General features: G+C 36.2%; 1 protein-coding gene across 1 annotated transcript in view; it reads right to left on the bottom strand.

Annotated features, from left to right (window-relative positions):
- Positions 1 to 12,138, bottom strand: part of LOC145765119 (chondroitin sulfate synthase 3-like) — an 89,004-nt gene that overhangs the window by 9,025 nt on the left and 67,841 nt on the right. Inside the window, exons 6-10 of the mRNA XM_082576872.1 lie at positions 9,141 to 9,256; positions 5,587 to 5,769; positions 4,468 to 4,580; positions 4,227 to 4,338; positions 3,006 to 3,164 (exon numbers count right to left, since the gene is read on the bottom strand). Of these exons, the coding sequence (XP_082432998.1) occupies positions 3,006 to 3,164; positions 4,227 to 4,338; positions 4,468 to 4,580; positions 5,587 to 5,769; positions 9,141 to 9,256 (683 nt within the window). The remainder of the gene's footprint in view (positions 1 to 3,005; positions 3,165 to 4,226; positions 4,339 to 4,467; positions 4,581 to 5,586; positions 5,770 to 9,140; positions 9,257 to 12,138) is intronic.

The following is a 12,138-nucleotide window of genomic DNA, read 5'->3' as shown; positions in this document are numbered from 1 at the left end:
GGTTGTGAATTCGGATCAAAAACATCAGACTTACTCCACAATCTGTTGAGACTCCATTTTTGACTACATAACAATGCCAAGAGCTATGAAGATTAGCTAAAAGACTTTCATCATCACCATCATTTTCAGCTTATGGTAACCCACTGTTGAGTGGAGGCTTTCCCTTTTTTTTGCTTATCCAGTCAATCGTGTGTTTCTTATACTAGTTTGCAGTTCCACATTCCACAAAAACTAAGAACTAGGAAAAAGAATGACACAGCGTTTGTCTTGAAAAAAGAAAAAAATCTAATAAGACGCCGGGTTAAATGCAAAACAACCCACTTTAACAAAGTAGTTACAAAAAATTTGGCGACATGGAGTTTCCTTCCGTATGCAAGCCCCTTCTCCCCTCCTAAAAGGTTTTTTAATTAAACAAGATTATCTCCAATGCAAAAGTATACGCTGGATAATCCCTGTCCACGATCCTGGATGCCATTATTGAACATAGTCGTTTCACGCTATCAACAAGTTTCATGCTATCAACCATTGAAACATATTTTCTAAGAAAAAGAGAGCGTAGTATTATTTCTTCTGTAAACTCCAGCAAAATAGCACAGATTTACTGGTTTCACTGATTTAAAATAGTCATTACAAAGGATGATCAACAATAGACATATACAACCAAGCAACCACACGGCATTTAACATAATCGATTAAAAATTGAACAAACTATAAGCTACAAACGTTTTCGGCCATACACACGTTAGCCCTTATCAAGTAACCAAAAAACAACTACTTATCATATCTACAATGAAAATGAATAACTGATCTAAACACTGAATTGAAAAACGAAATGCAAAATGAAACGGCAGAACAAAGGAGAAAGCCGTTTCATTTTGCATTTCATTTTGCATTTCGTTTTTCAATTCAGTGTTTAGATCAGTTATTCATTTTCATTGTAGATATGATAAGTAGTTGTTTTTTGTTACTTGATAAGGGCTAACGTGTGTATGGCCGAAAACGTTTGTAGCTTATAGTTTGTTCAATTTTTAATCGATTATGTTAAATGCCGTGTGGTTGCTTGGTTGTATATGTCTGTGGTTGAAGAAAGTGACCTCTTTACCAAAATTGTATGATCAACAATAGTATGCAATACTAAATCGATGAATGCAGCCTATGCTATAAAACATCTACTGTAGTTTTTGTAACAGTATTGTCACATTTTTTATTTGAAATTGCTGAAAAACGCTGCACCCACTAAATATGGGAGCAAGTCTTTTAGGCGCAGACAGTTAGGCGCGCACATTGTGGCGTCAGGATATTTAGGTGCGGAGCACTAACGCCCGTTCATTTAGGTGCTATTCCTGGTAAAGTCTGCAGATTGTATCAGCTTGGCAGGTAGGGCAATGCTGGTCATACAAAATGTTATATTGAACAGAAAAATATGTTGTTTTGTTAATTCGCGTGCATCTATTTGTTGTTAGTGTTGGCTTCAGTGAGTGAAGCTACTTTATCCGGCAATGCTTTTCACACAAAATGTTATATTAAACAGAAAAATATGTCATGGTTTGCGTGAGTGAAGCTGCTTAAACCGGCAATGCTTTTCACACAAAATGTTATATTGAATAGAAAAATAGATGTTTTTAATGCGCGCTTTCGCATTTATTTGTTGTTAGTCCAGGTTTGCGTCGGTGAAAGCTTTATGAATAAATTATTCAAGTTTCCGAACATGACTGAGTTCACTTTTAGTTAATTCAAATAATAACTATACTAAACATTAGTAAAACATATACCATCAAGCGGGTTGTAGGCTTGAGTGAAGAGTAAGTTAGTTTTCCGTCAAAACCCCGACTAGGTTTTGCCAAAGCTGAGCTGATACAATCTGCAGACTTTACTAGAAAAGCACCTAAATGAACGGGCGCCACAGTGCTCCGCACCTAAATATCTTGACACCACAGTGTGCGCGCCTATTTGATCAGCGTGCAACTGTCTGCGCCTAAAAGACGTGGACCCCTACATATTAATAAGGGTCGGCCACTAAACAGAGATGTTGGCCCACTAAGTGGGGCTTTGGAAGCGTTAAATAGGGCCTTGCGTGATTTAAGCTATTGAATATCGAGCTTCTGCAGCAAAATTTAAACAACATTTTTGTTATTTCAAATAGCCAAAAAAAATCAAAACAAACTGAAACGAGTGGGGCCCTAAAACAGTCGTGTCCCCCCGGGAGGTACGAGGGGCAGTTAATACGGTCCTGCTACCCACGACCACTCTTCAATAATAACATGTTTTCACTACACAATCACAACAATGCCAAAAAATCAACATTTTTGAAGGGGGGGGTGACCACTGACCATGGACCAATGCCCCCACTGCGTACGCTACTGGCAATATGCATTCATGTGAAAAATCATGCTCCCAGGCAGTGAGTTGCTGGTTGCTAAGCCTGTTAAATGTAACAAGAATTCGATGTTTTTTGTGTTTTTTTTTCAAGCAATATAGTTGCAAAAAACAAATTCTAGAAAAGATAACAATCCCAATAAACATCTAAACTTTGCAGTATTTATTCGATTAGTTGTCAAAAATAAAACTTTTAAAAGTTTTAAGATAAAGCTTTCTTTCATCACAAGTGTTGCCTCAAGTATTTTTTTGAACAGCTTTTAAGTTTTCTCAAATTGGAGCAGAATTCCTCATCTGGCAACAGTTCAGTTCAGTTGTTTTTTATTTCTGACCATCATATCAAAAACAATACACGTCAACATAGCAAAGATCGAGAAAAAGGTAGAAACGACAAAACGCGAACGTTAAAACGTAAAAACGTAAATAAAAACATAAACGTAAACACTAGTTTTATAGATCTGATCGCCTTTTTTTTATTAAAAAACTATGTTTTTTAATAAAAAAAAAACAGACAACCCGGGCAGCTTTCCACTGCAACCCTGACGACCAGAAGCATTTTTATATCAAAAGTGATTGAATATATATCATAATAGAAAGCAAAAATTCTGTGGAGTGTCATCAATTCATACCTCAAGAACATTCTGCTGTTTGCATTTGAAGTGAACGTCCAACAAATAATCTGTTCCTCGAGTTATATCTGATCGTAGGTAACCGTCGCTCACATGACTGAAGGTGAACTCTTCCACTCGTGGATAGCCAATAGAAACATCAATGCCTGTTTCGCCAATCTGAAAAATAAAAAGTGATTTCATCATCATCATGTGCCGTCTCCGAGCCGAAGGTTGGCGGTCAGTTTCTTCCATACATCACGTTCTTTAGCTACTTTTATTGCTTACATTTTCTTGTGGATTTATCCTTAATTTAATCTCAAATTCAGATTCCTTGAGCTTTAAAACATAGGATTTGACACCAACATCAATTTAAAAAATTAATTTTGGGGGCTTGCGTCGGCATCGACAGACGAAATTTCATTAAAACTTCAATATCTCACCACCAGGTAGCCCGATTTAAAAAAAAAAAATTTATTAGCATCATTAAGTCAAACCCTTACCAAATCAATCAACAAAATTAAGTTTTCCAAACATAGGGTATAAAATTGCTAAAAAATTTGTTGAAATATAATGGAACAACCCAGTAACTAACTGTGATATCAGTTGCTAAATATGATGTCTTTATTTTGCACATAATTTAAACTGTTTTGCAAATCCTCAAACGTATGTAAAAAAAACGTTGCATTTGTCTGTGTTGCCGTTCAATTTTATGCACGTCAGCTGAAAGAAAGCAAAGAATTTGTAACATTTTATGCGTATTTTAAGTTTACAATGATATTTTCTGACGGGTCCGTAACTTCAAAACTCTACTATGCTCACTTTTATTCGTGGTTGATGAATATCTGACAATAATGGTATCTTACCACTATTCTTATCTGAGATTTACGTAACTCTACTGTAGCCGTTGCTTAATGTTTCGTTTGACCATGCACTAGAAATCCTAAATCAAAGTTGCTATTACACTTTATTTGGTTTCTCTCAAAGCATCACTTTGAACTACATTAGGATTGTAAACAATAGTTGAAAATACCATCTTCTGCCCAGCAAGCCACTTCTTTTTTAGGTTGATTTAACGGCTGTGGATGTTAAATCAATGCTAAAAGGACTGATTTGTTGGCTGGTGCGCTGTAGAAACACAGTACAATTATGATGTTATCACTTGGTGCAGCGCTAAAAAGTCAGCTACTTGAATACAAAACGTTACCCCACTAATTTTTGCCATTTAGGGCAAAGACCTACCTGCATTAAATCGACTAGCAAATCATTAGTGATGTCTTTCGTGACGTAAGCCGGCGACCCAGAATAAAATGACTTTGTGCTGAAAGACTTCCATGCATTGACGTCATTTGATCTGTGGCAAGATATAATATGTAAACAATAACGCAGATGATGTCATTATTGAAAAAGGACGACCCAATTTCACAACTAAATTTTTCGCATTGATCAGCAATAAAAGCTTATTGTTAATGTTCGAACAAACCTTTTAGGTTTCACAGGAGCAGAAACGTTTTTTTCGGTCGCTAGAAGATGCTGTTGCTTGATCGGAAGCCTGGCGTTTACATTTCGAAGCTCATCTTGTAGGTAGTAGAGTTCCTGTAGCACCAATACCACTCAATTAGCACCACTACGACTATTACTCACTTTATATTTCAATAGTTTTGCGTTTTAGTTTGGTAATGTCTTGTTGTGTTTAAAATACAGACAAATGGTATTTAGATGCTAGAAATGGAAATTATGAATCAATAATTCATAAAAATCACATTTGGCATTGAAACGGCGCGAGAATAGGTGATATTACACTAACCTTCACTAGCTAGAAATGCCACAAGCCTTGTACAAATAACGCTAAACTTTCATAAAATCTAGTCACTGCAGCCATGCATGTTTTGTTGTCCGACCAGAAAAGGGAAATTTGATCATAATGACAACACAATCCATTGTGATTATTTTAATATCAGTTTTGAATGACACAGCGTAACTTATGAAACATAAAACATTAAAGGTATACAAGATATACATGGGAAAATAAACTAGCGAGCATAAGCGTACATTCCATCAAACATAAAAAAAAAATAGCCGAGCCATGACAAATCCAGATATAGCGTAACTTTAAACATCGAACACAGTTCCATTGCGTATCGGCCTATCCTAGACCACATTTTGCTTTAGTAAAAACTCAGTCTCAGGTAAACGTAATTAAACAACCATTGATACATTCGTTATCAAACTTAAAGCAATAATGCACAATGTGTTCCTACCTATAGTTAAATATCATGAGCACAGCTTAGTCAGTTCGAATTCCTAATCCAAAGCAAATATTTCCAAAAAATTACTATTTGCTATATTTTGCTTGCGCCCATTGCGACAACACTGCTGCAAATCAGCAACGTGCTTCACTTCCCGAAACACCTGATGTTACGGCATTAGTTCTGCGAATTTAGGAGATTCTAGTTTTGTGCATTTTGAGAAAAACAAACACTCTGTAATTAAAAACAAGCATTTAAGATTTCTGATAGAGCAAAAAGATCCACCTTAAGATTTTGTTCAAAAAATTACAGTATGTTTCAGTCAAGCAGTTATATCAATAGCATAGGCCTACCTGAATGGTTGAATTCAACAGCATGTTTGTGTAGTGCCTATGTACTTTGTACATGATGTGGGGGATTTTGATATAGTGAAGAGTGAGGGCGTTATCGGCATGCTCATTTTCGGCTAAGTTTCCAGAAAATGGCTTCTCCTCGTAGTAGTCTTCTTGGTAAGAATGATAGAACAGTCTAAGAGTCTGAAAAACAAACACAAAGTCAATGCCTGACAGCAATGTAAACTTGCTTACTGGAATCATTTTGTTGTTTTGAGGATTCATGCATAGAGAAAGTTCTAGCATTGAATAAGAAAATCTAAATATTCTCATGTTTATTATCTAAAACGTCGAGTGCGCGGCATCGGAGGCGCTCTTTAAGGTGATTTATTCTTCTTTGTGTGTATTGACTACTGTTGTACATGACTTCGTAAAACTTAAAAATAATTTAAAGAATAAATCGGTAAAAATTAAACATACGGATCAATAAACGTTTAACTAAATAAACTCTCCATTTTTATCACTGCATAAATCTTGTAGCTGTAATACAAAATTAACATTTACAATTGTATAGCAGCTAGGACGCCAACTTCTAACAATATGCAAAGCAAAAGTTTGCATTTTCAAAATAAACATCCAAAATAAAAATTATACTCAAAACAATAATTTGTAATTGTATTACTAATAAAACTTTTCTGTTTTTGTGAACCAACCCAGCAAACTGTCCACTTGAAACGGTTGACTGCCTGGAGTGTCTGGTATCATTACTATAAGCATTGTTACTCAATGTAACAAACAGTTTACCAGCCTCATGTTTTAATCATAAACCGATTTCACTATCACAGTATCCTCAGTACTAGTCATTAGTCAAGAGCTGTTGACATGATCCTACCTGAGGATGCTGTGATAGTAAAATCAAGTTATGATGAAAAAATGAGGCTGGTAAACTGTTTGTTGCATTGAGTAACAAGGCTCATTGTAATTTTACGATAAGCCTTCGGCTAACAGGCGTAATACAGTGAAAGCCATTATTTTATTTGAGTAATAGTCTTGATGCGAGTGACAAGAAAAATAATTTATTTTGGTAGCGTTATTATTTTTCAAGGCAACGACTCACATTGCACCAATCTACACAATTTTTGAAACAAGAAGGAAATGGGTTCCCTTGGCTAATTTTGGTGAGCTGACTTCAAATCTGATGTTGTTTTTTCGTATCGGCCTTCAGTAGTTAGTAATCTTATGTTCACACTCCTGAAGAGCTTAAAAATGCCATTGAGCAAACATCAAGATAACATAAGCAAACAAAGGAAACCACTTATTCATTTTTCGGATGTTGCCATATTTTGAAACCTTACGCAAATGGCGCTGGCTTGTCTAAAATTACGTAAATATCTGGAGACACTGTGTGCAATTTGGTGAAACTCTGAATACGTTTTAGTTGGAAGCAGCTTCTAACATCTGGCAACACTGTCGATGGGCTTGATTGCTGTTGAAACTCTTAGTGCAGTTATCACAAGGCATTTGAATTTAATGGTTTAAAGTTTTTTCCAGAAAAACTAGAAACCTAGACTGCTGGGATAGTTTCATGGTAGTTTGCAGGCTCTACAACTGCAAAAATTTTATAGGTTTTGTTTTACAGCAAGTTATTAAAAAATTTCATTCTAGTATTTGAGTAATGATAACTAAAATAAACATGCCAACATTACTTCGCAGAGCTTGTGTAAATGATCCAGATGTTTGCTGTTATATGAATATCATGAAAGTTACACACAAGCAAAACTAAGAGAAATCCAGCAGTTCTACCACACATGCTATGGGCAGGTTTTTTTTAAGGTTTGGTTTGGGTGACCGCTAAGTAGTTTTAAGAGACCGCAACTGTTTCATTTAAATACCAAAAAATAGCCATATTTGCTTCTGCTTGTTATGTTTCCACAGGTAAAAACTGATCATTATGCGCCATAAATCAGAAATAAACATCGACAAGTGTCGAAGGTGCACTTCTTTTGTGAATAACTCTTTGATTCAGCTGTTAGCTGTACCTCCACTTATTCTTTTTTCCGGACGTGAACTATTGATCGTAGGCTATATTCGTATTATCGACAAGACATAGCGAGAAACAACCATTACTTTTCTACTGTAGTTGCAAGTCCAAATTTTGGGAAACCGCTGGAGAAATTTGGGGGACCGTTTCGGTCCCCCAAAACACCTTAAAAAAAACATTGTATGGGCTTAGAAAAAGTATGATAATTTTCTTTCAAGTATCGTGAATTGCTTAACCCTTGTCACTACCACAGAATTTACACATAATGTCTTATTTCTTGAAAGGCTTTGCTGATACCATAGCATATTTTCCGATTTTCTTAGCACATTTCGCAATTATTTTCCTTTTTTGAATTTACGTTTTACTCAATCACTTGAAGCAAATAAAATGTGCATGGGAGTAGGTGTATGGGTTTTAAAAACTACGTTAAAATGGCATTTTAGGTATAAAAAAACGTTCATTTGGATGCGTTGCGTGCCCATGGATTTACATGCTTCATGGGTTGTCAAAAGAGAGCTTAACGCCATGGCTGCAGCAATGCACACTCAATTTCCTAAGTTTTGAAAATGGTGGCGGATTGCAGTGGACTGACTGATTAATCATTATTGCAAAATCGGTGCATGGTGAAATATTTAACAAAAGAACGTTTTTTGTTTGCTTACTTTAATATAGTTTTTAAAGCTTTGAATATTAGTAGGCTATACTGTATTTTGTAGAACTATGCTTTCAACACTGAAGCTATTAAAAAAAGATTGTGGAACGACATTCAGTGATGAACCAGACAACCGTGGCTTCACAGTTCACACCCCGTCAAAATTGGTTGCTAAATTTTCTGATTAACAACTCACAAATTGAATACCACTGTTCATAAGGAAAAACCTGTAAAGGGAAAAAAGCCACCATGCTTTACATGCAGACTTCACATACCGATGCAGGCCTCGAAATATCCGGCGGTCATGACCTCCGGAATGACCTCGAATGTCTGCCGAAGCCGACTCATTGGTCGGTCATAAATGACCGCCGCAAAATTCTTGACAAAAATAGAGCTAATGCAACAAAAATATATTTTAAATTTGAATTGTTACAATTGTTTGTTTAACGCAAACAAATACGGAGCTGAAACAATAATAGTACAGGCAATTGCTTTAAAGATCACATTAGAGTGGTGTGGTTAACGGGCTGATGGCAAAAGTAGCCATTTTTACATCATTTCAACGCCTTGCAATGTTGCCTTGAAATAAAGTTGTCTGAAGTTTTCGGCAGGATATGTATTCTAATTTTAACAATGAAGATTATTGCGTTACATTGATCGTTTGTTAAAAAGAAACGTCACAGAGAAGCAAGTCTCAGCTGGGTTCTGCACGTGCTTAGGCGAATGTGGCGACCTTATTCACGCTGATACAGTACTGATAGAAATATGTCAATATGTCCGGTTGAGATATGAAATGTCTGAAAAAATTACAAATTTCGAGGCCTGCGATGGCTACTCAGGCCACTTTGCACAAACAAAATTGACACTAACAAATTACCATACCTCCCACGCGTGTGTACACTCTACATGGAGATGCTTAGTGACGCAGCGTCCAATCTCAACATCTTCCTCTTTGGACACGACCTTCGCCATACAATCGTCAATATGAGGACATAAAGCTAAAAAGGTATGAATCGTATTCACTCACTTAACAATTTATTTGTGAAAAGGTTTCAAAAGGTTTAGCAGCATTAGGCTAGTCTGTAAGAGGTCTGTCTTCAATCCGGCCTGAATACTCTGGTGCGCCATCCAGAGATCAGGATGATACCGCTACGTTTGGTTTTTGCTTCACACACAACGATAAAAGTTCAAGCAATCACGTTTGTTACCCGATATTCGTTTGAATGAAAACTTTTAGAAAATCTTTTTATATGGAAAACGTCAAGGAACTCAATATTGCCTTCCTGTCAGTGGAACCTGTCAGTCAACACTCCTAGGCACAACGGTGGCATGAGGTGACCAGGACACACAGTCTTTAATGCTCCACTTTCTGATATATTTTGAGTCCAGATGTGAAGGCGAAAGACAACAGGGCAAGCATGGAGCGAGAAACTAGCAATCCCAACAACACTATATCATACTGTACTATACTACTGAAGTCTGAAGTCACACACCATGGTAGCAGCTGCTTAAAAGCCCTAGTTTCCTTGAAGGTTTGTCACTCAGAGCGTTCCAATCACAATACACAGATTGGAAAGCGGTAGATGCACACGCGAAAAGGACGCAAAACTACGAATATAACGCAATACGATTGAGATGGCGATCAAGCACCGTGTGGAATTTTATCCAAAACGTTATGAAGGGAGGAAAGAACCCCGCGAGAACCGCAGGAAAGAACTATGGGCCTGTGGGATTATACACAAGATTCCAGAAATTTGAAGCGAAGCAAGAATGAGTGGCGTCAGAAACTGTGGAGCTACGATACCTTGCAAAATCTTGGATATTGCATTTGTATAACATTAATCGACGCCCACCTATAATTACAATCTGATTGGCCATTTTGGCTATATTTTATGGCCATCTGGAGATACGGCCTGATTTGTCACATTTTGAATACCGCAATTTTCTAATATATTTTTTACTTTTAGCTGACTCGTAATGATACAAACGCTTTTTGTTGCCTCGGGAAAGCAGTAGAAAAAGAGAAAAAATAAGTTAAAAAATGCCCAATCAGATCGTCATTCAGTCGTTCAGTCTGACAGAAATTTTATGAACCAAATTGTCTTTGATATTCAACGCTTGATAATGTTAAGACCCATTTTGTCACCTGGGGAAAACAGTAAGATCTTAAAATTTAGTTTTTAGAAAATTTCATGCAGACAGTTAAAAGTAGGGAAAATTTGTAAAATTCTGCTGAATGTGACAAATCAGGCCATATCTCTAAGTAGCCATGTATGTATACTTGTACATTGATGCCCTTTGTGGGCCACACGAAACAGCGTGTATACCAAACAGTAGGGGAAGGCGGAGCAAAACAGACTTTTCTTTTCGTAAAAAAACTACGGCCAAAAACATTATTTTATTTTTTCATCTTGTGAAACATTGCAAATAACAATTCCACATAAAAAATTGGAAACACTGCTTCTACGCTTTACGAGAATGAGAGTGAAATTATTTTGGTAGCACACTGCCACACTGTTATAAAATCTAGTCTACTGGTATGTGATGGTATTTCGGCGTCTTTTCGAAAATTTAAATTGTTTAAATTTAAATTTGAAAATAAGTGAACAATATGTTGCATTGTTGCTATGTAGCAAAAACTTATTTTTCTAAATATTCTACTACTTCTTATAATTACGGATTTTTTATGGTTGCTGGTTTGGGGCAAGACGGTCAATGGACAATTGGAGCAAAAAGGACATAGCTACTGATACCAGTCAGCTGTGTTTTTTCTTATATTTTCTATCAATAGATTGATATGTCATGCTACTTATGCAGTGCAACCTGAATTAATTTTATTTCTCTGTAGATCAATTTTTTCAGAAATGAGTTATTTTGTGAGATCTGTTAACACACAAATGCATTCATCAGACAATTAGCTTGCTACTTTCATAATACATGATATAAAAAACTACCTCAAAACCATCTTGAAATTATCTTGTATCATCCATTATACAACATTCATAGCAACAAGGGATAAGAAAAGCACTTTATTTTGACAACTAAATAGGGAGAACGGGGTAAGTTGAACCAGATGGTAAGTTGAACCACCCCTTATGTTTTCAAAATAAATTCGTAAAGAAATTCTTGTGCGTCACCTACTGGTTAAGTCAGTTCAAAACGCCATTTTATTCTAGGAATCATGAAGAAAGCTGCAGTGGTTTGGTAGCGACTGAGCAGTACTGAATTTGTTGAGGTAAAAGTGAAAAATTAAAAAAAGTATTTTCGGTTTCATAAGTTCTAATGTTGAATGTATATTTATATGCTATTGTAGCTAATATATGAGGTGGTACCACTGTAATATTTTGCCTAAAGCTTGTACACCTAGGTTTTATTATTTCGATGAGAATTTAATTTAAAGTTGCAACACAGGTTTGGGGAAAGTTGAACCATTCAGATAAAGGTAAGTTGAACCATGGTTCAACTTACCCCTCTTGCAAGTTTGAGATAGTTAGTTGATAAATTTTTATATATAGGCTATTGCTTTTACTCCTTAGATACTATAGAAAAATGCCTAGAATAAGAAAACGTACAACCAATCGTGCCTCTGCTTCAGAAGATGTTATGCAATCAGCTGCAGAATTAGTAGCAAAAGGTACTTCGCTCAGAGCATTCTGCAAGGCAATACGAAATGAAACGGAACACTTTGAAACGATTCATTGACAGAAAGGCTGCAGGTGTCAAACATCTGTATGGTTATGGTGCACTCAGTGAACTGTGAAGAAATGGAAACTAATTTATGAACACATGTCAAGGATCTAGCGAAAAGATTTCATGGCCTTACTCCTTTGAAATGTCGTAAATTGGGGTATGAGCTGGCATTGCAAAATGATATTTCAAT

The sequence above is a fragment of the Aplidium turbinatum genome, chromosome 2 (assembly GCF_918807975.1).
Source record: "Aplidium turbinatum chromosome 2, kaAplTurb1.1, whole genome shotgun sequence".
In the NCBI taxonomy this organism is placed as follows: Eukaryota; Metazoa; Chordata; class Ascidiacea; order Aplousobranchia; family Polyclinidae; genus Aplidium; species Aplidium turbinatum.
Note: the sequence above shows the minus strand (reverse complement) of the source record. Positions and strands in the feature narration are given on the sequence as shown.